This window comes from Lissotriton vulgaris, chromosome 3_1 (assembly GCF_964263255.1).
Source record: "Lissotriton vulgaris chromosome 3_1, aLisVul1.2, whole genome shotgun sequence".
Lineage (NCBI taxonomy): Eukaryota > Metazoa > Chordata > Amphibia > Caudata > Salamandridae > Lissotriton > Lissotriton vulgaris.
In genome coordinates this window covers 961,750,596-961,776,422 of record NC_141689.1, presented here as the reverse complement: position 1 = coordinate 961,776,422, position 25,827 = coordinate 961,750,596, and the positions used below count along the sequence as shown (strand labels likewise).

The 25,827-nt window shown below is 45.2% G+C and overlaps 1 protein-coding gene across 9 annotated transcripts in view; it reads right to left on the bottom strand.

Annotated features, from left to right (window-relative positions):
• Nucleotides 1-581: 581 nt before the first annotated feature.
• The window catches only part of TLE1 (TLE family member 1, transcriptional corepressor), a 160,124-nt gene continuing 134,878 nt past the window's right edge, over nucleotides 582-25,827 (bottom strand). For all 9 annotated transcript variants that reach the window (XM_086961327.1, XM_086961328.1, XM_086961331.1 and 6 more), the window contains 6 exons: nucleotides 12,246-12,495; nucleotides 10,931-11,178; nucleotides 6,038-6,185; nucleotides 5,465-5,615; nucleotides 4,972-5,048; nucleotides 582-1,179 (listed from right to left, as the gene is read on the bottom strand). In XM_086961327.1, coding sequence (XP_086817453.1) covers nucleotides 1,072-1,179; nucleotides 4,972-5,048; nucleotides 5,465-5,615; nucleotides 6,038-6,185; nucleotides 10,931-11,178; nucleotides 12,246-12,495 — 982 coding nt within the window. In that variant the 3' untranslated portion in view covers nucleotides 582-1,071. The remainder of the gene's footprint in view (nucleotides 1,180-4,971; nucleotides 5,049-5,464; nucleotides 5,616-6,037; nucleotides 6,186-10,930; nucleotides 11,179-12,245; nucleotides 12,496-25,827) is intronic.

Here is a 25,827-nt window from a genome sequence, read left to right as displayed (position 1 = left end):
AGCTGTTTCCCTTTCTCCTTGAACTCCATTTGTTTCTTTTCATACATATCTTTGTATTTACGTCTACATCTTTGTCGCAATGTCTTAACATTCTGGTTCTCTCTCTATTCTATATGTTGCACTCACTTTCTCTTTGTCGACCTCGGACAACCGGTAAATGATGGCCATGCATGGGGGGACCACTAAAATTATGTTTAAAAAGAAGGTAAGGGCTTAGCCCAGCAACAACTGTGTAAAAGCCCTCAAGAACCACAGAAGCAGTTTACATTATCTCCACTATGTGACAGGGATATCCATAGGTTGAGAATTGAAAAAGAGCCTGGTCTTGGGAGTACCTGCTGACGTATTTGGGTAGGATAGACAGCAAGAGTATAAACAGGATGTACTTTGGATGCAGGGAGCACAGAATGGAGAGAAACTGATCTTCCACCTGCTTGTTTTTTGGTGACTGCTCAACAGACCAGGCTGCAGATTTCTCACAATACATACTCGTGAGATAAAAAGTGCTGCCATATATTCAATGTACATACGGCATTTTGTCACATTAGTCAAATGTTTGACAATATGAAAATGACAACTTCTTGTACTAAAACCTTTACTGTAATTAACCAAATATATTTACAATTTGTACAAAATCTTTGACCTTCAACAAAAATACAAGAACATTATCACATGATGCAAAAACCAGAAAACAAGTTCATTGCAGACATTACTGCTCTACGAAGGACAGAAGGCAAGTTGAACTGAATGGAAATGAAACATATCCCATATCTTCAGGTATGGTTAAGGTCTGCAGAAGTTCACAGAAAATCCCAAATCCAATGTTCAGCAAAAGTTCATTTCCAAGTGCCCGAGACAGTGAGTTCGGCGGCATGTCCATTCGTTCTGTACTGTTCGGTTCAGGCAAATCATAGCAGGTTCCTTGAAGTCCATTGGTAATATACTCAGTGTTTTTTTATTTCAGGTTCGAGCGCCAATTTCAATCTCCTTTATAAGATGCAATGTTTCTACTTCTACAAAGTGAGAAAGTTTTGGCCCAGTTCGTCATAAAAAAGTTCATATCTCCAAGTTTCAGTAGATCACTTCATAAACTGTAGCTTTCTTGTCCCCAGAGCCAGTGACAATATATTTATCATCCACGGAGATGTCACAGCTAAGCACAGATGAAGACTCTTTGGACTGTTGTAATAAAAAAAATAAAAACAATTAATCAACATTCATAATAAAAATAATATACGGGATGAATATTTAAGAGTTATTAGTAGCAAACTGGTCACTTAATATTTAATAGCAAATTAATAAATACAGATGTCAAGTCAGAAAAACCATAACTGACTTCAACAGCCCTACAATCATATTCGGATCTAGCATTGTGAATGAGCAAAGCCTGCATTTCCAAGGATAGAAAGATGCTCTCCATACACCAAATAACATTTGAAAAATGACTGACACATTCCACTTGATATCGCTAACCTGGTGAAGGAACAACATAAGTGTTGGATGAAATTCTGAAGGAAAGCTTATGAAAGAATCCTGCATTTTAAAGTGGGATGCAAAACCCAGGGTCAGTATTCCACTGGAGTCAGAAACTGTGTGACCACTAGAAAGAAACACTAGATTTACTGCTGCAAGAGAGCCAGAGCCTATTTGACAATATGGCCCTTGCTGATTTCCAAAGTATCAAATGATGTGGAGAAGTGCTACACTATTTACTTCCTGTTGTACTAGTATTCAGTAAACTTTCACAAGAAGCCCTCTTCTCAGATCTATGCAGGAACAGACATTCATTTCATCATGTTAGGGGTTCTAACTACATTTTTTCAATGTCCTCTTTGGTTGGTGTTCGAACTGCATTCTGCCAAAAACACACTTTTGCAACTTCTTAAGATGATTTGCATCTGGGTCCGCTTTGGTTTCCCTCGCCATCTCAACCATTTTCAGTACAGCCTCTTGCCACTTGCATGACCCCAGAATGCTGCTCACACGGCACTCTTCTGAGATTAATAAACAACTCACATTACCTACTGAGTTCTGGGTTTTCTTTCATTGGCCTTCAAAGCAAACGCCAGTAAACAATTAGCTGCAATCCTAAAATCATAACAATGATTTGCTTATTTAAACAGCTGCTATGGCAGGACCAATCTGAAAGTATTCATTGCCTCAAAAGGCCTGAATTTGCTAACGTCCATTAGACGTACTGGCACTTGTTTGATGAACATTAATCAAGTATGCGAGGCACAGTAACCTAGAATAGGACTATTAGGTGAGAACCTCTAAGAAATGTGCTTGCATAGAACGGATGCAAAAGAAATAATCGATGGACGGAATGCTGGACAATGCAAACATTCACCCCCAATCGCAAGGATCTGGGTTTAATCCATCATTCTTTTGTTCACCACACCACCACATTTGGGATCCAGCCATATACAAATCAGTCTTGACCCCGTTACTTATGGGAACTGTCCAGCTCGAACTGCCAAGCTAGGTCCTCCCTGGACCGGAAACAAGCATCCTGGGACCGGTTTCTGGGTATCACCCTTCATCAGCCAGGCTAACTTGAATCCAGTGGTGTAGTGAGCATGGGACCCAGGGTCAAGACTGATTTGCATATGGCTCGGTTCAAACTTGAATGACATGGGAAGCAAAAAAAAGATGGATTTAGGCCCAGATCTCTGCACTTGGGTGAACGTATGACATTGTTCTGCATTCTGTTAATTGTTGTTTTTGCATTTAATGGAGGCAAGGAGGGGTGTGGGGGGTAAATAATGCTTTTTGTTGCAAAAAAAACTAAAGCCTCAAACTGGAAATTGATACTCTTGTAGTTGGAGAGGTACATAGGAGATCCTTACATCTCCTCGTAGGAGGTTTTTGCCCCCATCTGGAATACTAGGTGCTGGTTGTTCGACTATCGGAGCACTGTGGTCCACTAACCAGACCTCAGTGCCAGTGTTCTCGGCCATTACAAAATGTATGTTGAATTGGCTACCTTCCAATTGTCAAAAGCTGAGTTACTTAGAAGTCCCTTGTACGTGGTACCCAGGGTGCGCACATACACCTATTCAGAACACTCACTAGCAAATACACATACATTCATACAGGCACCAAACACAAAAAATATATAAGACTAACCTTCACTGTAGAGAGGGAAGCCTTAGGGGACCCTAGGAGGGTTGGGACTGCTGCCTTCTCTCATTGGCTGAACTATGGTCAAACAATGAGGGAAGGCAGCATTCCCTCACTGGTCACAGAGTGGGATGCAGACCCCACCCCACTCTGTGATGCAGGGTCACTAATTGACACTCAGCCCTGGGCATTTTAGGGATTAAAGCTGAAGTGCCCAGGTCAGAGGCAATCAACAACCTTCCCCCTCATCATGAGGCGGAGGGTCATGGGGAACTTTTGTCAGGCTGAGGTCACACCCACAGGGCTGTGAAATACTCAGCCTGGCAAAGTTCAGCTCAGGCAACCATGAGCATGTGCATTTAGCGCATGTCTAGCTCCTGGCTGCCTGGACTGACCTGAACAAGAAGAGTGTCTGTCAGGCTGACCTTTGTTCACCTTGACAGACACTCTTCTTGCCAGGAAAAAGGTGGGGGGCATGGCCCCTCGTCGCATATGGACAGCCGCTGCTGAGGTAGCCACACCTCTAGGGTGGGCTGCCGAACTCCTAACATGCAAAGAATGGTTGAGACAACGTGTGAGTGAAAGGAATAGTGTACTCTGGAATTGATAGGTGCCCCACATAGCCAGAATTCGTCACAGAGCAAAAGGGATCCTGGTAGCGCATGGACTAGTGATTGCATCATTCTCCCAGGGCACTTTATGGGCATATCTATGCCCTCCTCACCACCTGGCACCCTGACCCTCAGATCATGACAAAAATGGAGACAGAACTGAAGTACTGCCGTGCTGACCTCTGGACCTGGCAAGAGGCTGCACCATCTGCTGGACTGCCCCGTCATACTTTGGCTAGCAAAGAAGACTGTCCCTGTGGCCCCTGGAAAAGTCGCTGCCGAGCCACCAGATGCAAAGTGTGGAACTTGACTTGAGACTGATTTGGTGACCAGGTAACTGTCCAAATACTCCTTTGCCCCCCCCCCCCGTTCTCCCCCCAAACACACCCCCCGGTGCCCCATTCCCGTCCTTTACCCTGTCCGATTTGGTTGACCCACTTGGGCCAGAGTTGCCGAACACAACTCATTCAAATTTTTCAAAAGTTTCTAAACCTTGTGGTTACCATTGCATGTTTGCGCTTTGGACTAAAAAGCTGAGAATTAAATTTACTTAAAAACCTATCTCTCCAGAACCCTCCAGTGGATTTTGCCAATCTTGGTTTGTAAAAATTCAGAAAAATATAATATAGATTTATAAATTGGTGTCGGATTTATTTTGTGCTGCGTGACTTTGTTTATTGCTTCTAAATGCTTTACGCTAGATCCTTTGTTTAAGCCTTGCTGCTCAAAGCCACAGCTACCCTTGGTTGAGCTATGGGTTTTACAAAAGAGCATGAATGGACCCAAGACAGTTTTCCAAGTGTATAACACTGTAAGGTCACACCACCATACCATATAATACACCACAATCCTCACAGAGCTCTTTAATTGACATCTTGAACTGCATGTTCGGATCCTCTGAGATCACCACTCTAGATACCCAGGACAGCACAAACATCTAGCAATGCGGACACTGCTACTAAGCAGGTGTTGCTGGTCTCCCTTGTTTCGCTGCTTTTGCCTGTAGGTGGGCCTTCATCCGCTGATCCGTAGGGTTCCAACGACTCTGTGCATCCACTAGATGTGCCTATATACCGATTTTGAACTTCACTGCCTTACAACCACACTGTTAGAACACAGCGTTGAAAATCTCAAGATATTTTACAGGATGGTCATAACTTTGGAAGTATACAGTCACCCTTCATACACAGTATTTTTTTTTTTAATTAGTAGCTACTGCATTAGTCCTTTTTCTTACCTGGAATATACTCGCTCCATAGGGCGTTCTCCAGGCATTCAAGAGGTTGTCTTTCCCAGTACTCACAAACCATTTCCCTGCAACAAACAAAAAACGGACGCTCAATCCAGATACATAATACACATGTATTTAAATGGAACTTTTTTACATAGTGGTTATCTGTAAAATCTGATATGCATCTGGCCCTACTGCTCATACATTTCACATCCAGCATCCTCCACCTGCGCTCAGGCAAGGATGATGTCTATATAATTATACATAGCCATTTTGCCAGACGCCACCCACAAGCAAGTATGCTCGCAGTATTCAACATGGTGGGATCAGCATACAGGAAAGGCAGATACTACCGAACAGTATTGGTTGCTTTCGCTGTCCATCACCAGCGGCACACTGTGTGCATTAGAAACAACGCTTGCCATGTCTAAGAGATAAATGACAGCTCTACACAAATCCTACTTCTGCGCACACTGTTTCACCATGCACTATCACTTACCACAGTTGGCAAACTTCAGGGACAGCACACAGCTCTCGTGCAGATGCAGCTGGTACTTGTCTGGTTTGTTTACATGCAGGACTTCGACATTACTGCTCTCCATCCCCACCGCAAGCCATTCCCCGGTCGGGCAGTATCCAAGCGAGAAGATCTAGAGAACCAAACCAACATGCTATTACAATTAGATTTCTCACATTTTGCAAAGAGAGAGCTGGTGGTTTAGTGTGCATGGGGGCAAATGCTGCCGACCACTGGGACTGTGCACACTGTCTGAAATTCATATTAGTGTAAGGGGAAATAAAACAATACCTCCTGATGAATCACTGGCTGAGAAGACTCAAAGGGACGAGATGCAAGTGATTTGGCAGGCTGGCAATATTTGCTTTTGGTGAGCCTCAACATGCACGACTTCCAAACCATTATGAAATATGAAAATCAATATTTGACTTTCCAGAGTGTGCTTTTCTCTTAGAACCGGCTTTGTTATTAAGCGCTGACTGGAGCCGATCTTGGAAACAATGCCAAGGTGCAGTGCAAACACAAGGTGCGCAGAAGTCCAGGGGGGTGGGTTACCTGTGATGTGAAGTCATGCTGCTGGAGCTGGCGTCCTTCCCTCAGGTCCCAGGATCTCACCGTGTTGTCCAGGCCTCCCGTCCACAGCTTGGTGCCATCGTTTGAAATGTCAATACAGCTGGCTCCGTCCGTGTGGCCCTGGAACTGCCTGATAAAACAAACAGACGGAATAATGATTTCCTGCCAGCGCTCAAGGTAAACACTGATGTGTTAGCTTTGGACTCGGCCTACATGTGTCATCTCTTCGAGGTCTTCTGAGGAACAAGAACAAACAGATCCTTCTCTTCCACCTTGTGAGACACCGGGTCCCACTTCACTCGCAAGGGCATCCTTTCATCTGAAGACCCAGGCAGGAGCATCACTACCACGGGAGCAGTCTAGTGCTCAGATGTGAAACACAAACAGGGATCCGACCTATGCATCAACACCCGTAGATCAGTAGAGGGCGCCTCGTGTGCACTGGGAAGTGCACACGCGTGCGGGTGTTAAGCAGGTTTAAAACCCCGGAGATGCAATCTGATACCCAGTGGTGAGTGTATCTACACAAATGTTGGTGAATATCAGAGAAGGGTCCACTCCAGTCCTTAATGAGAATATCTGTGCTCTTGCGTAGGCTGAAAACCTCACCCATCGTAAAGATGGCTGATGTCCTAAGACTTGGCCAGTGGCGAAGATTAGCCCTACACAATGTAATGCCAGCAGCCCATGTTGCACATGAGATCTGGTAGGGATATTGTTTTCCCAACTATTGTTCAAGGCTACCATAATGGAAATCATACCAGACTGCCCCAAAAATTCTTCTAAAGCAGACTACAGGTAAGGCAGAAAGCAGCAACCTCCCATAAGAAGCAATAGGATGTTGGTGCAAAATGTCCCAGTTATCATGCTTCGTGATTTTTTTTTTTAATCCAACTGAACATTAGCCTGCAATCGCCATTGAGAAATGTTTTAGAAACATGTCTCACTGTGTGGCAAGACACCATACTTTAGGTTAGGGTAATAAGATGCCATTTGTCTTTAGATGCTGACTCAACACCGATGCACAGACTGAACTCTGGATTGTTGTGGCCTTAATGAGTGGTTTCTGCAATTAGGTGCCTAATGTTAAACATTTCAGCCTTGTGATTCGCCTCTTAACAGATATGGAAAGTTCATTTCAATCCTACTACAAGGATGTAGATGTATGGCGGTATGATCATTTGTTAATGCCCACTTGGTGGAAATGGTTACCGTGGCTCTTTTTCACTATAAAGTGTAAACAATTGGGGCTATCGGCGGATTAGACAAAAGGAGGAAATCTGGAGAAATTATATGTTAGTGATACTCAAAGTTCGGCCCGGCGGCGGCATGGGGGCCTTTGGGCAACCACAACACTGGGCTGCTGTTTACTGGACTCAGCACCAACAATAAAAAAAGTTAAATAAACAGCAAGCACTTATTTAGAGGTTAATTGCAGTTAAGTAAAGGATGAAACACAGCCCTTAACTTTAGGAGCACCTTCATATTTAAAGACCGTAAACATGTAAAAATGTGATACACTTTTTGAATTTTGAAAAGACTTACTAACCAGTAGAATTGTTTCACATTAGTAAACCAGATTATAGCAGCGCTTTCAGAAGCACGTTTTTCAAAAGTGCTAGTTTTCAAACTTGAATTTGGAAACGTTCATGCTTCACCCTCTTCCTGACTGACAATGCCATTAGTGATTAAATCCAAACACATGAGAAGGTTTTGTACAGCACGCATCATAAAGTCATGTATTTCGAGGTCCTCTTATATGTGGTATTAAAGAATAAAAAGGGAAATTGAAATAAAACAATTGCCCAGGATCACACAATTTGGTCAAGTTGGGAAGCCGGGATTCATCCCAGGTTTTCTGGTTCTGCATTGTGAAGTTCAGTGAAGTAACTAGATGTACATGCTATGCTCGCCCTCCATCCACTTCACGCCGCCTCCTGGTTGCTGGCATCAAAGCAGTTCTCGGCCCCACCAAAAAACCAAACTTTTCGGCCACCAGGAAAAAGTTTGCGAGTACCCACGTAACGCGTTCTGATAATCGGACAATCTTAGTCTGCAGAGGTTTGGATGTGATGCAAAGAAAGGGCAGCTAAAGGCAGGTCTTTTAAATGGTGACATTCCTTTTGGCGGAACGTCATCAGCAATGACAACTCCGCCTTAAACTGTTGTACTGAGGGGTGCCTAAGATTCTTATCTTTATTATTGAATGACTAAGTTTATACATCGATTTCACTGAAAAACTGTCCACCTTCAGTTTAGAAGTAAGGATACAACTTCCTATCATGGGCAAACTTCCCCTCTATGCTGTGTTAAACGATGCTGACAATGAACCAAATGAACAGGAGTTGAAGGTTGGCTCCCGGCCACATTGGTGATGACCCATCAATATACACTGGGGACCCAGGACGAAGGATTTTACCAGCGACGAGCAGCACAATCTCAGCTTCAGCAGACAAAGCTGCAACAATAAAGGTCCAGATCACCTTCATCAACATGTAGATCGAAGATCTCTAAGCAGACTACTCACTTCCTTGGGTTACCCAACGTGTGAGGGTGCTTGTGCTTTGCATACAGACTATGCTAATGGATTCACCTATGCCCAAAGCAAGATACCACAACTTGGTCATCTGCACATCTTAGCAGCCTGGGTTCTTCCTGGTTTCAGACATAACATACAACCCCAGCACTGTGCTCAAGCCACTGAACTTGCATTAAAAATAGGGTGGTTTATTTGGCCTGTGGTGCATTTTAAGGAACAGACTGATGCTACACACCCAAAGCCTTCCAATTAAACGTTCCATTAGCGAGGACGACGTGTTCAGAGGGCAGATGTTTCACAGTACATGCACAACTAATAAGGAAGACTACGTCCCTCAGTCAGATTCACTGACAATAGGCAGACGTTTTGGAAAGTTATGCAGAGGTGGCCTTTTTCTTAATTGTTATAAATGGGATAGACCACCTGCATACCTGTTGTGTTAGTGCAAGCCAACCTTTGGGCCAAAGTATGCTTCAAAAAGATATGAGCTGGCCCTCTTCATCATTGGCCCCAATGTAGTGATTTTACACTGCTAAGGCTGATGCCACCCTGGAGTGAATATATATGTGCACTCATTAACAGTTCTTTGTACATAATGTTTAAAAATTAGAATACAGGCCCTTCGGAGTCCCAGCGTTCTGATCAGTCAAACCTCTTGCAGGAATTAAGTCACAGAAAAAACTACAGAAATATGTATATTTTTTTTAAAAACCCTAAACATTGGCTCAGATTGTGGACACTTATTGCAGTTACTTTTGTTAGTCTATATCCAAAATGGGGGAAACTGTGCCCCCCCAAAAAACCAGGGGATTCCACATTGGACCGCGCGCTGAAATTGCACAAGTCCATGGTAGAACAGCACAAGTCCATGGTAGAACAGCACAAATTTGTTAGAAGTGGAATAATAAGTGGCTCTAGGATATATTGAGGAACGAGGTCTAGCTTAAGTCAACAGCTTGCAAAGTGTCCAATCCCTGCTAAGGGATGAAAAGACCTTATATCCAAGAAATGAACTCTACTTGGAAGAATCTGTCATAATAAAGAGGAAATTGGGGTTGGCTTTAAAAAAATAAAACCTCATGCACTCAGAACTGCAACTTCAAGTAACTTACTAAGGGCATATTCCTAGCGATTTAGCCAGAAACTGCATTTTTTAACAAAATGTGGGCGTTTAATGGAAAATGCTTTTTGTCCAATGAAAGAACAGAATTATCAATTGAGTTATTAAACTCATGGAAACAGTAGGCAGATTTGATTTTCCTTCTGCTGTGAACCAGAACATTGTAGAGTAATAGGCCTAGTGCAAACAGTCCCACGCCAAATAGGCTCCCCCATTTTCAGTGACCTGCAGCATCTCAATCCATTTTTCAAGTCAAACCTCCAAATATATCAAAGCAGTCAATACTTGGCCTAACAGATGCTGCCAAGGCCAAATTCTCGACCCTTGATTGAGGAGTGACTGTCCGTGTGACAAGAGAAGAAATTCTACATGGCGAAATTATCTTAGCAACCAAAACGAGGTAAGCATGCATGCAGAAATCCCGCTTGGACCATGTCTCCAATTGTGTTTAATAAAAGAGACCTAGAAATGTTATCAGCTTTCCAAAACAAAAGCAAGCACAGGCCTAGATGAAAGGCAATACAACCTAACTCACCCATCTAAGAACAAGTGATAAACATGCATTCATTTGTTAATCTGTGTCCCTAGTACCACTCGGATAAGTGTGGTTTTCATCAACGTCCTTTGCCAAACTATACAAATCAATAAGGTTATTTGACTGGAGGTTATCCTTATTACATTAGATCCACTCTGAACATACAAGTTGAAAACTGATGTACAGAGATAGCGCATTTTTGTGTGTAACCCTTAAAAATGGTTTCAGTAGATTACAGGACGGAAATTAAGGTTAACTTTAAGACCTACACCGCTTTAGGAATTGTGCAGCACCCTAAACTGGAGCCTACCAATAAGGGTCGTGTGTGATTCATAACTGATCACACTATTAGCACTTGAACTGCATTCCTGTGCAGCACCACTTAGCTTAAGTATTAAAAAATGCACTTAACCTCTGGATTTCAGCACAGGCAAAATACATGAAAATGGTATAGGACTGGCCGTTATTCAGGTTTGTGGAGCTGGAGCACCTTCTGAAACAACGTTTATGCAATCCCTTCTGCAAAAAAACATCTGTATACAAAAAAAGGCAAAAGGCACATAACGCTGCCCTCTTTCCACCAACTACAGGGCATCTGTGGAATACTTACAAAATAGCAGGAAATATACTCACATGAAATTTAACTCAAAAACACTGCAAAAAAAATAAATCATAACCCACCTGACCAGCGTCTGGTTGTGCAAATCCCACACTGCAATGTTGCCATCACTACAGCAGGAGAAGCAGACCTTGGAATCGGGGCTGATTGCCAGAGCGTAGCAGGCCGGAGCAGAGGACGTCAGCTCGGCCTTAATGCGGGGAGTCGGAGCTGCCAGGTCCCAAATGGATAGCGTGCTGGCTTCCCCGCCAACAATTAGGGTGCATCCATCAGGCAACAATTTACAGGAACGGATGTAGTTATCTCTGTTCTGTGTCAATGAAAATAAAAATCCAAATTACTTTAGAGTTTATGAAACCACAGAACACAGTCTGCAGTAAACCTAAAGATTCGCTCCAACCTTTTGGGGGTGGGGGTTTCAGATTACTATTTATGGACAGGTTCTACCTTTCTGAAAGGTAGAATGAGAACGCCTGTTTGAATATATCTCAAACAAATACACTATATTATTGTGCCAAGTTAAGCAAAAAAAGTAAACTACATTTCCAGCCACCACCTTTTGTAAATACAAAAACTAAATGAGAGAAAAAAAAATCTTCAAGAGCTTGCTTCAGGCATTTCTGCTCTCTGCAATCCCAACTTGACTAAAGACAATGGCTGTGCTAGGTTATAAAAGTATGACTGGCATGGTTAATCCAAAACCATTACATTGGATTTATCAGTTATATAATTAAGCAAAGCCGCTTCAAATGTGCAACCAAATTACCCAAGCAGAAGATAGAAGTGGGCAATATAAAACGGGCAAGAGTGCACTGGTATACACATTCACTGCTACCAGTAGAAGCAACTACAAACACTAAAAACAACAGGACTTATAGTGCAGTAGCAGATATTCTTCTGCCTAAAAGACCTACTGATTGCACACTCCCCAAGTGTGCTAAAAAAAACATGAGATTGGACACAAAACTTAAAATCCCAAACAGAATCTCACTAAAGGACGCATACTTCTTATTGCTTCAATAATTGTGTAAAAGCAACAAAACTATAAATCTAAAGGAACTGTCATGACTGTTGACAGACAAAATGGCTGACTATCTTTGAAAGAGGCTGTTCACTGACGGACAAAGTCAAGTTGGAGGTTAGATTGCTTTTCGCTAATAATGTTTTCACCATATTTGCGAAGAAACGCCAATTAGAATGTGGCCACCCATTAGTAAAAATCTGCACATCCTCCCTCCACCTTTCATTGTGCATGGACTATGGGGTGTTGTATCATGAAAAAGGGATGCAGGGTTGTTACGTAGATAATATTGGAAATTTTTAGTTACGCAAGCTATTAGCACTGAAATGACAATGCATTAGTTCCTGTGTATGTACCAGGCAGTCCAGCTGAGAGACGGGGCTCTTATTGCCAGGTTGGCTGATGTCCCAGACTTTGACGCATCCCTTGCCGCCCGTGTACACATGCCGCGTGGGGTTGCTGATGGTGACTGCGCATACGACCTCCCCGTGATTTAGCGTGTTGATTTGACGGGCATGTCGCGGGATTCCTTGTCCAATCAGGGCGTCGGGAGGAAAAGGTACCGGCTGCATCTGGCCATCTGCGGTCACGTGAAATGAGTAGGCTCTGGTTTTCAAATTGGGGTGGGATGGGCAAAACAGAAAAGTGAAATGTAAACAGGATTCTGGTATCAAACACACTTCACACAAAATCTAACATTCAGGTAACTTATTGGTATTTAATAAATGTTTCACAAGTGTTTCACTTGGCAGTAGACATGATGATCTGTCAGCTGCTTTTGTGTGGGGTGCAGAATTATATGGACAAAATATGCACATAGATTGATTGCACATTAAAAAAAAAATTATAGTAAGGACAATGTAACCACATTCTATTTCAAAAGAATTAACTTTAATACAGATGTTAGCGGAAAAGACGCCATAATTTCGAAAGTCAATGGTATAGTTGACTACCTACTGTCAGGATCAGAAAGCAATTACACAACTTTAATAAATTAACTTTCTCCACTTTGTTAGCTCAGTTTTAAAAATTTCGAACGAAAAAACGCCCATTAAAAATGAACTTTTCACCCAACATTACTTTACATCAAGGTGCAGTAATGGATTGGCACAAAAATATTGACGCTAAATGTAGACGGCGGTCTCATCTTAAAATGCAAGTGGAAACGGCCACAAACGGCTGAGACAGAGGATGAATAACGGACTCTGGAAAAAGTAAGCATGCAACGGAATCAAAGGTGCTTTAGCCATAAACACCACACAGCATGTTGCTGGGATTATACACGATTGTTAAGTGAATTCAATTCTAGTTGTGCTATGTTAAAACGCATCGCCACTTCAGAGACACTTTTATGTTTTTAAACATATTTTAAGTGGGACAAAAATATGAAAGCAGTCATCCCTTTTACTTTATTCAAAAACAAAAAAAAGCCTCGCCAGCTCTCCTCGGCACAAGACGGGCAGAGCCAGAGTTCCTTGCATATACACTGTAGAAATCGGGACACAATACTTTACTCTGTCAGACACCAGGACAGGAGTTAGAATGGAGAATTGCTATAGTAAGAGGGCAACAGCCTTCACTTTAGATTTGTTAAGCTGTACCAATGACACCCAACAATAAATACACAAACTATAGGTGCCAAATCTATAGCGTTCCCAATTTACAAGACGAACTAGCACACACATGCCAGCCCGTGACACCAATCCATCTCGTCATTACTGCTGTGCACATCTGAGCGAACATTAACTTTGGCGACTGCCTAAAACCACCATGATTAGAGTTCGATTGGTCTCCTACGCACAAGGAAGCAAGCTTAACTGTGGTTCGCATTCGCGCTTGCTAGCTCCGATTCCCTAAATTATCTGGCTCAAGAAAACTTAAAAAACTTTTTTTTAAAAAGGAACCACACAACTAAAGTATGTAATACACGCTTCTCAATCACCAACAAATGCATTAACAAAGATGTTTGAGCACATGCAGTTGTCTGTTCGTGTACCCGAGTATGTTATGCTGGCAACTAAAAAATGTTCGACGTGACAACAAAGTGAGCAATGAGCCCATAGCCGGTGATGGCGGGCGGCCACCACTGGCGGTTACGTCGACGGTGTGAAGCGCCGCGAGAGCTTCCTGTTAACGCTGCTGAGAGGCTCGAGGAGCCGCGAACAAGGGTCGAGTGGGAGAGTGAAAGGAGGGGCGCGGCAGGAAATACACATATGAAAAAAGAAACCGCGGGGGATATACAAGCATGCTGCTTAAACCACTGTCACGCTTAAGGCCACAAGCGCAGGAGGGCGATGTGGGTACAACCCAGACTAAAAACTAGAACTGGCAAGGCCAATTGGATTGGTCTGGCTTTAAAGTGCAACCAGCTTTCGACATATTTCAGCGACAGGCCTTGCCTTTTCCAGGGTTTGCGGAATGTGAGCTGTAACTAAACAATTAAAAAAGCCAGCTAAAATAGAAATCAAAACAAAAATGTAATATGTGATCATCTGTGTACCTACGAGGTATAAAACGCTTCCCTTGTATTTGTGAAAGTAGCACTTCATTGGTGGAGAATGGAGGACAGAAATAAATAGTCCTCTGGGCAGAGCCAATGACCCCTCATTCCCTCATTAAGAGTTTGTCGGAATAGGGCGGGCGATTTATCAGGGGAGGCAAATACTATTATCCGACGGGAAGGCATTTACCACTTGTGGAAAATCTCTCCTATTCTCTGTTTTGAGTAGGAAAACGAAGCATAGCATGCGGAATCAGTTTTTAAAACTTCATGAATTACGAATTTTTGCACCCCCCACCACCCACCCCCGCCCCCCATACATTTCGGCAGGTTTTACCTGGTGGAGTTTCTCATGGTACAACTTCAAAGGTGTGATAATTAACAACGAATTCCGATCCCCGTGTAAATATGGGTTTGTACAGGGATTGGAATTCAGCCCTGAACTCGTAACGAGGGCTTTAGTGTATCTGGGAGAATTTTTGACAATAGGTTATGCAAATAAGAGCATGTGAAGCACGACATAAGGCGAAGAGCGGGATAAAAGTTAAAAAAACAAAAAAATACATTGAGAAAGGGGCCGGATAATGAAGCAATGACAAGTATGAGAAGAAACAGGTTGCAGAAAGCGGCATTAGCCAGGATAAGCCGTAATAATGGAGAAACGACTTCTGTCCTTATCAAAGTACAAACCACCACCGCCGTTGGGGCTGTTGGCTGGGTGAATGCCTCGCAGTTTACAGGGTGCTTCGCTGCACTGGTGAGAAGTGACTGGGCGTCGTGGTGGTTCCGGGTCAGCTTACTACATCTGAGAAGAGCCGCCAGCGGATACGTTAGCTGCGGAAGAGAAGTCCAAGCAGTGGAAATCACCGCCTAACTATCCTCAAGGGGAATTTGCACAGAAGGCTGGAAAAAAAGGGAGTCCTGGGAGGCAGCTTACTTTCCTGACTGAAACAGACACTACAAGACTAGACTGCGCGCCATACCCAACGCAGTGGCTGCTGAACGCAGCATGGCAGCGACACAACAAAGCCACCACCTGCTGAAAGAGCGGAGGGCACGGTCCAGCCAGCAGGCATAGGCGCTGTCAAAATTGTTGCTTTCTGGTACCATGGGAAGAAAGAGTACATGGTACCAGGTCGGTAAATAGGGCAACGAAGGACTGAATTCGAAACATTACTTATCACTTTTCAACAAAATGTAAACGCCAAAAACCAACTTGTGAGTGGCAGTCAGTCTGGTTTTTAAAGCATTTGACAACAGGACCATGCTCAGTTTCTAGTGTTTATTTCACCTTAACCTTGCTTTTGTCATCTACATTTTTTATCTTTTCATTCTGCTCAAAGGCACTGTGTGTAGTGGTAGAAGTTTGGTACTCCATTTCAGGTTTTTACATATGCAGGTGAGAGATCGTATCAGTCACAAAGTCCTGACTCAGACCCGGAAGCAGTGGTAGTGAGGACTCAATGTGTGAGAAATTCTCCTTAAAGTGGCAGGCCCATGAGCAAAAGCAATACGTTAATACTTTTTTATTGTGTTAGTTTTGCTATAAATTGTAAAGCTATGACCAAGACAGGCTCCTCTAGCTTATTCCACAGCTTTTCCAGGGAGAGTTGGGGTTTAGAATGTGTAATAGTTTGCCATTAGCCCCTCTCCCTCTAAGCAATAGGTTCAGTGTTTTGCACCAGCTGGATTGACTGACCCCTGCCTATAACCTTGGTGTGATGTCCCATCCATTAGGACCTTGGATCGGTCATGAGGGTCCCTACCCTGCGGTGGTAAAGCGGCCTCCCGCGAGGAGAAGGGGTGTGGGGAACCCCCAGGGCAGTCGCTGGGGATGTACAGGTCGCTAGTGCCCTCATGTCAGGTTGGGAGGGGGCCAGAACCCTTCTTTTTACTCGGGGATCTAACGCCAGTCCTCGACAGGCCAATGAATTGCAGAGCCTACACGGTGGTGACGTTTGCCACCAGCAATTGACGATGTTTGTTCCCCCCCTAGATACAGTGGAAGTTGTAGGGAATGTAGTTTGTAACTCTACTGGTAATGAAGAACTTACCGGTGTGGGCGAGGCAGTGAATCAATCCGGGGGCCTTGTTTTAGGTTCCTCTATTGCAGCCACGCAGAGACATAAGATAGCAGTGCACCAGGGTTTAAAAATGCTGTCCTGGAATGTGGCTGGTCTAATAGCTAGTACAAGTAACAGGAGTGTGACCCATATACATAATTAGGACTGGGTAATGAAGGTATAAATAAAAAACATTGTCCCAATAGGAAGTAATGAACAGTCAGTTATACATGCATGCACATTGCATTGCTGCCAAGGGAGAAAGGAGACTCTCAATAAACTTTCAGACAAGGTAGTGAATCATCTTGTTTTATAGTTTAAATTCATGGTCGGGATTATACAGTTGTAAGCAGCACTGCATATATCAATTTAGATGACAACCATAAAATCTTGGTGCTCTACAAAAAGTGACTGTGGTGCAGGTGGCGACGCAAGTGAAGAAGTGAAACAGCAGAAACGGTGCACTGTGAGAAGGTGCAAATTATCTACAGTGAGTGGTTCGGATCATGTGACAAGGTGGAAGAAACGCGTTACTTACCTGTAACAGCAGTTATCCAGTATTGGTGTCTTTCATAGATTCACATGCCTGAATCATTCCCCGTCGTCGAGACGGGAACTTCCGGTACATAAAAAAGTAATGTCCTATAGACATACATAGAGAAAAATAGGCCTAAGGGCCTCACCTTAGTAGCCTATACTTGTCCTTCTGTAAAAAGGACCAAACTCTTAGAGTCAGCCAATCAGCTATCACCTCCCTCTAGAACCTTCCTGGCAGGAGCCTCAGTCTCTCAGATTTTCGTACGCACCAAGCTAGGTAGGCGTAATACAGGTATAGAGAACGTGAGTCCTTCCAGGGGAGGCGGGAGGGTTGCATGTGAATCTATGAAAGACACCAATACTGGATAACTGCTGTTACAGGTAAGTAACGCATTTCTTATCCAGTATTAGGGGTGTCTTTCATAGATTCACATGCCTGAATCAGAGTAGTTAGCAATACACTATGCACATTTCTGATGTAACCATGCCATATAGTCATTTCAGAGAATACACATTTTACCCTGTGACTTCGAAACATTAGCATACATCAACAAATCATAATAGAAAGATGTGCATACCAGGATGGCGGGATGTTAGAAGGCTCACCTCACTGGAACAGATGGCGAAGCACTGCCTGGCCCACTGCTGCATCCTTCATAAGCTCAGCATCCAGGCAGTAGTGTCTGGAGAAGGTGTGCGGGGTCTTCCACGTCGCGGCTCTACATATGTCTAGTATCGGCACTCTAGCGAACAGCGCTGCTGATGTGGACATTGTTCTGGTGGAATGGGCTTGAACATTAGCACCCAAAGGCCGTCCGGCCCTGTCATGGCAGAATGCTATCGCCGAGGAGATCCACCTAGAGATGCTCTGCTTCGTCAGAGGCATACCCAACCTTGGCCTACTGTAGGCCACAAATAGTTGTGACGACTTTCTGAAGCCTTTTGTTTTATCAATGTAAAACTTCAGACACCTTTTGAGGTCCAAGGAGTGTAGCGTCCTTTCCGCTGCGGTTGTAGGGTTCGCAAAGAAGGAACGTAGAACCATTGGCTCATTAAGGTGAAAGTCTGAAGGCACTTTCGGTATGAATTTTGGATTTGTCCTCAGCACCACCCTGTCCTGTTTGAACTGCATGAAGGGTTCCTGAATGGATAGAGCCTGTAGCTCGCTGACTCTCCTGGCAGATGTTAGAGCGAGCAGCAAAGCAGTCTTCCATGAGATGTACTTGATGGATGCTCGGTGAATGGGCTCAAAAGGGTGCCTCATGAGTTGGTTGAGGACTAAATTGAGGTGCCACGCTGGTGAAATCCTTCTAGGTCTTGGGAAGGATCTATACAGTCCTTTTAAGAATTGCTTGATAAGTCTATTAGACCAGAGGGAGGGTCCCTTGTAGGTCCTGGTAAATCGTGAAATGGCTGCCAGATGCACCTTTATGGATGCGTGAGCCAATCCTGACTGTGCCAAGTGTAGAAGATATGGCAATATCTGTTCGGGTGTGATAAGGAGTGGTCTCAGGCCTTTCTTTAAACACCACATGCAGAATCGTTTCCATTTGAGGGAGTACGTTTTGTTGGTACTGTCCGCCCTTGCTTTTGCCAGCACCTCCCTGCAGTCCTGTGGGATGTTTAGATGACAGAACTCTCTGTGCTCAGGAGCCAGGCCGATAACCTGAGCGATTGCAGGTTCGGGTGTTGCACCTGCCCTTTGGACATCGTCAACAGGTTCGGGTGCTGCTTCAGACGAATCGGTGTCCTGATGGAGAGGCGATGAAGATCCGAGAACCAGTGCTGCCTTGGCCAGAACGGGGCAATCAGGATCAGGGTACAGGGTTCTGCCTTCATCTTCCTGAGAACCCTGGGAATCATCGGAAATGGTGGAAAAGCGTACGCAAATACGCTGAACCAACCTATGGAAAAAGCATTTCCGAGTGACCTTGGATGGGGACGCTAGCTTGCGTAGTTTGGGCATTTGGCATTCTCCTTGGTGGCAAACAGGTCTATTCCTGGGATCCCCCATTCCGAGAATATGTGATCCAGCGTACTCCTGTCGAGTTCCCATTCGTGGGAGAGGGATTTCTGCCTGCTTGGGGCGTCCGCTATGGTGTTGTCCTTGCCTGGGACATAGTCCGCCCTGAGCGTGATTCCATGTAGTAGAAGCCAGTTCCAGATCTTTTGCGACTCGCGTGATAGAGTGAGCGCGTTCCCCCCTGCTTGTTGAGATAGTGCATCGTCGTGGTGTTGTCCGTTCTGACGAGCACTTGGGAGGTCTGGATTCGTGGCAAAAAGGCTTGTAGTGCCAGATACACAGCCCTCAGCTCTAGGAGGTTGATATGGAGGAGCTTCTCCTGATTTGACCATTTGCCGCTTATTTGGAGGTCCTGGAGGACCGCTCCCCAGCCTTCCAGGGATGCATCCGTGGTGATTACCAGAGGTGCTGCTGGATGCAGGAATGGCAGTCCTATAGACAAATTCTTGTGGTTTTTCCACCATACCAGGCTCTTGGATATTAGAGGTGTTATTTTTACAATGTCCTCGAAAGAACCTGTACTCTGCGTCCATTGGTTCGTGAGGGCTGTAGTGGGCGCATCCTGAGTCTGCAGTGAGGGATGAGGAGTATACAAGAAGACATCATCCCTAGGAGTGACTTGTATGTTCTTACTCTTAGGGACTTCCTTGATGCCACAGCCGTGGCCAGAGATATTATTTTGTTTTTTCTGTCCTTTGAAGGAAATGCCCTTGCACATTCCGTGTTCAAGGTCGCCCCGAGGAAGGTGATGTTTCTTGTTGGGGTCATGACCGATTTCTCGTAATTGAGAGTCAATCTGAGCTGTTGAAAGAGTGGTGCAGGCGTTGGTGGATTCGGTCGCGCCTGCAGCTGAAGGCGCCTTTACCAGCCAGTCGTCGAGGTAGGGGAAGACTTGGTGACCCATTTGACGCAGGAAAGCTGCTACAGGTGAAAGGCACTTGGTAAAAATCTGCGGTGCGGATTTGAGTCCAAACGGCAGGACTGTGAATTGATAGTGTTGTCCTGCTACCTCGAATCTCAGGAATTTCCTGTGTCCCCTGAGTATCGGGATGTGGTAGTAGGCATCCTGGAGGTCCAAGGATGTCATAAAATCTCCTTTTTCCAGTATGCCTAGTATTTCTTGGATCGTCACCATCCTGAACGACTGGCTCTTTAGGAAAGAGTTGAGTGCCCTGAGGTCTAGTATTGGCCTCCACTTCTTCTTCTTGCGTATAAGAAAGAAGCGGGAATAGAATCCTTTCCCTCTTTGAGACGGATGAACTCGTTCGATCGCTCCTTTCTTTAACATCGCAGATATTTCCTGGAGCAGCAGGCGCAGGTGTTTGTGCGGAAGCCTGCGTGGAGGGGTCGCAGGTGGGATGGTGGTGAATTCCAAGGAATGGCCGAATCTTATCAATTGTAGGACCCACCGGTCCGTGGTGATGAGATGCCAATTGTGTAGGAAATGGGTCAACTTTCCTCCAATTTTTAATGAGGGATATAGTTGCTGGACTGGCTGGAGTAATTGGTCACTGGCGTCCGCCAGTGCCCAGTCTCTGGTTTTTACCTCTGAAGTGTGATCTTCCATAAGAGGTCTGACGACCTTGTTGCTGTTTCTGCTGGTACTGGGTTTTATTCTGGTAGGAATACGAAGACCTGTTTTGATAGGATCCCCTGAAGGAGGACTGACCTCTGGATCTGTTGCCTCGAAAGGACTGGTTCCTTGCCTGCAAAGTACCAAGTGCTCTAGCAGTATCGGTGTCCTTTTTGATAGTTTGGAGCGCTTCGTCAATTTTGTCTCCGAACAGATGCTGGCCATCGAAGGGCATGTCCAGCACTCTCGTCTGCACTTCTTGCCTGAATGATGTTGCCTTCAGCCATCCCTGGCGGCGCAGGACGGCTGGCGGCGCAGGACGGCTGCCCCCGCTAGTTGCCGGAAGCCCGTCATGGAGACATCTATGGCACAATCAATGATCTCAGCTGCCGATGTTTGGCCCTCTGTAAGGAGTGCTTTAACCTCCTCCTGGACTGCGTCCGGCAGTTCTGCTATATATGGGACAATATCTTCCCAAAGCTGGCGGTTATAATGCCCCAACAGGGCTATGGAGTTGGCTATCTTGATGGTCATGGCCGATGTAGTTGAAAACCTTTTGCCGATTGTGTCCAACTTCCTGCCTTCCTTGTCCGGTGGGGCTGACAGAGGAGAGGAAGGGTTGCGAGAATTCTTTTGGGCCGCCTGTGTTACGACCAAATCCGGTTTCGGGTGTCCATTAAGGCAAGCCGGTGCTGTGGTTGGGGCCTTGTATTTTTTATCTAGCCGCGGAACCACCGCAGGTAAAGAGGCCGGCGTCTGCATCAGTTTCTTTTCCTGGTCCCGGAGAAATTCTATCATCGGGATAGACTTTGTCATTTTCCTTGCTTGCTCCTTGAAGTCATGTAAGAAGCATTCTGTTTCCGTTGATTCCATTACCATATGAAATCTCTTCGCCGCTCGTTCCACTATTCTATGGAAACCCCCAATATCCACTGGCGGTGAATCTGCCTGTCGTGGTTGGGGTGAGGCAGGGGAAGATGCCACATACTCATCATCCTCATCGGGATCCGTCTGGGTGTCATGCACTTCCCCCTCTTCCAATTCTTCTTGTTCATCCTCTGATGAGTATCACCTGAGGTGGCACTGTCTCATGACGGACCTGAGTAGTCGGACGAGTTTGCTTTGGGGCTGTCGCTGGTGTATTTGTCGCAGGTGTCGGGCCCCCTATTTCACTTGCCGGTGTTTCAGGGAAACGTTGCTTGTAGTCCTGTATAAGGTATTTAAGGTCATTCACAATTGAAACAGGAAGGCATACCATCGGGGTGACCTCTGTGCGAACATGAGCTTGGAAAGAATGCTCCTGGTAGCTAATCTCATCCTGTTCTTCGTCCGTAATCTGACATTTTACATGAAGGTCAGAAGGGGACGTTGCTTGATCCATGAGTTCCTCTTCAGACTCCTCACTCTGGAGAATGTCTGTAGGCAGATGACTTTGCACTTTACTTGGTGACGTTGTCTCCGGTGTAATCTGCTTCCTGGCCAGTTTGTCAGGCGCAGAACCTTTTGCAGGAGCCCCCGCTGTCGTCTCCGGTGTTGTTGACGGTGGCAGGGTCAAAGATGACATTTCTATGTGCTTGGACTTCTTCCACGGCTCAGTAATATTCAATGTCGACGATGATTTCCCCCCTCGACGGTACCCTCGTCGACGGCATGACCCTCGTCGACGGTCCCTCTGTAGACGAAATTTCCCTAGTCGTCGACGGCTTCGTCGACGGCTTCGTCGTCGGCTTCGAAGGCGTCGTCGTCGACGGCTTCGACGTCTTCATCGTCGACGCCCCCGTCGACGGGAGGCTCTTCATCGACGATGTCGACGGGACAATCTTCGTCGTCGACGTCTTGGACGTCGTCGATGGTTTCAGCAGTATTCTAGATGGGATAGGTTTACCTGCTGTCGACGATGAAGGAGTGGTCGTCGTCGATGAGGAGTGGTCGTCGTCGATGAGAAGACCGCCGACGACGCGGTCGTCGTCGCTGTGGAGACATAGACAGGCGCCGCAATACCTTTTTGCGCCTGGGAGGAAATCGCAAGTTTGCTAGACGACTGTGTAGGTTTCTTAAAGGTCTGAGAATCCTTTAAAGACACTGTAGATTTAGTGGATCTTGCCTCTGAAGACTTCTTTTGTGCCTTCATAGGAGGATTGTCTGAGGGGCCAGGGGAAGCCACCCTTGGTCTCTTCAGGGAGGCTTCTGAGGCCATTGAAAAGCTTCCCTCCGAGGATTCCACATTATCTCGCTCTTTTAGTCTGTCAAGCCAGATGAGCAGTCGGCCTTCTCTGTCCCTCTGCGTTTTGTGAGGAAAAGACCTACAAATCTTACAGTCCTTAGATATGTGGTCCGGATAGAGGCAATACAAGCACAGGTCATGCTTGTCATCAGCATGAAGTCTTTTCTTCCCACATGAAGAGCAGGCCCTGAAGAGGGCTTTCTTCTGGGTCTCAGACATTCAAGAATTTGAAGAATTAAACACTTGCTGCAGTGATAATTAGTTTGACGCAGTCCTGTTCAAGACTTTGAAGCCAGAACTCACTTTTAAAGATGGAAAAGTTTGTTTGAAGAGATCCTGAGGAGAACTCAGGCTGGAGACTCCCTAGCACAACGTGCGGTAGAAAATCTGAGAGACTGAGGCTCCTGCCAGGAAGGTTCTAGAGGGAGGTGATAGCTGATTGGCTGACTCTAAGAGTTTGGTCCTTTTTACATAAGGACAAGTATAGGCTACTAAGGTGAGGCCCTTAGGCCTATTTTTCTCTATGTATGTCTATAGGACATTACTTTTTTATGTACCGGAGGCTCCCGTCTCGACGACGGGGAATGATTCAGGCATGTGAATCTATGAAAGACACCCCTAATACTGGATAATCACAGATACAAAGTTATATTTCCATTTTATGAATTTTAGGAACCACAATCGAGAAATGCGCCCATTAATACGTTGTGTAGTCGACGGCGTTTCGATCCATACTAATGAGGATCATCATCAGGACTTGGTTGTCTTGTTTGGGGCGTGCTGAAGAATGGGGTGATCTAGGATGATCGTCAGTGATTGAATCGTGACCTGCGCGAGGGCTAGGTCTAGAGGAGCTGGGCGGTCGTCTGTGATCCGCCGAACCTGCACGAGTCCTTAGATCAGTCGTGCCGATACCGGAGTAAATCCGCCGAACCTGCACGAGTCCTTAGATCAGCGTGCCGGCACCAGAGTAAATCCACAGGCTGGTTGGCGGCCTGTGGATTTACTCCGGTGCCGGCACGCTGATCTAAGGACTCGTGCAGGTTCGGCGGATTTACTCCGGTTTCGGCACGACTGATCTAAGGACTCGTGCAGGTTCGGCGGATCACAGACGACCGCCCAGCTCCTCTAGACCTAGCCCTCGCGCAGGTCACGATTCAATCACTGACGATCATCCTAGATCACCCCATTCTTCAGGACGCCCCAAACAAGACAACCAAGTCCTGATGATGATCCTCAGTATGGATCGAAACGCCGTCGACTACACAGCGTATTGATGGGCACATCTCGATTGTGGTTCCTAAAATTCATAAAATGGAAATATAACTTTGTATCTGTGATTCCACCTTGTCACATGATCCGAACCACTCACTGTAGATAATTTGCACCTTCTCACAGTGCGCCGTTTCTGCTGTTTCACTTCATCACTTGCGTCGCCACCTGCACCACAGTCACTTTTTGTAGAGCACCAAGTTTTTATGGTTGTCATCTAAATTGATATATGCAGGTCTGCTTACAACTGTATAATCCCGACCATGAATTTAAACTATAAAATAAGATGATTCACTACCTTGTCTGAAAGTTTATAGAGAGTCTCCTTTCTCCCTTGGCAGCAATGCAATGTGCATGCATGTATAACTGACTGTTCATTACTTCCTATTGGGACATTGTTTTTTATTTATGGTCTAATAGCTAAGCGGGATCAACCGGATTGGGGTGAATTCATGGATACCCGTCTATTCCAGGAGGCGTGGTCCCTGAACCCCACACAGAGTAGGTTTCGCAACCTCTACTAAACCAGCCACACAGGGGCCCAGGGGAAGTCCCTCTGGAGGTTTGTGTATATGGGTTGCTATTCATCTTGAGTATGAAGTAAAGTTGATAGAAACCCACTCCCCGGACATCTTATGTATCATGGTCTCCCCTAATAATTCCCTAAAGTTTGTCATCATTAACGTTTACTCTCGTCCTGTTAGGCATGGACAGACTTCAGACGCTAGATTCTTTGGCGGCCTTCCTTACCATGTTGCCCGAGCAAGTCTTCCTTATCATTGGGGGGATTTTAATTGCCATTTTGAACCCTTAATTAGCTTTCCCCAGCCCATCACGAGTGAAGAGGACTCATTCTGGGGAATCCCAATTTGTAACCACTAGCCAATCAAGGCTTGGACTCCCTTAGTTCTGCAGATGACTACTCTCACTCTTAACCATTCTTTAAGGGCTTGTAATGGTCGCTTTTCAGGCGAGAACCCTGGCAAGTTTACCTTTGGGAGGATGGGTCAGAACTCGACTATAGATTATGCCCTTTTAAATGTGTATTTTTGGCATAGGATCTTAGATATTCAGTTGCACCCTCGCACTGAGAGTGACCACAACCCTCTGGTTTTAACTTTGGATTGGCCCAAATCGGATTCTGTTCATGCTGACAATAGTACACCTCCCCCTGACTTGCTATTAACAGATGGGGGTAGAAGGATTTGATGGGCCACCTATACACAAACTCCGGAGGCAATGGCATCCTTGTACAAATCTATTATTCCCTTCTTAGAAAGGTTATGCCTTATAACTGAAAGTGCTGATGCTAGTGACTACCTTGAGGAGTTGGGGAATAATCATTTGTATTCGATAGGCAACCTGGCAGGGTTCTTTTTTAACGAGTCAATCCCCAAAAGGAAAAACGCTATATGCAACAACCCCTGGAATAATAGGGCTTGCAAAGACGCAAAAAACTCCCTTTTGGCAAACCTACGAGAGGGGGGCAACACAAGCATCAAGGCAGCAAGGGCACATTTTAAGAATACTATTTTAGCTGCAAAAAGTGAATGAGAAATTGATAGGTGGCACGCAATAAAGAATGCTTTAATTGATAAAGACCCTAGAGGTTTTTGGAACCTAGTGAAAACAGGTAATTCCGAGTGTAGGTTTGCCATCGAACCGAAGCTCGGGGAAGAGGTCTGGCGTTCCCATTTCAAACTTTTATATTCGAAGAATCGATCGTAAAATTCTGAGACGGGCTTC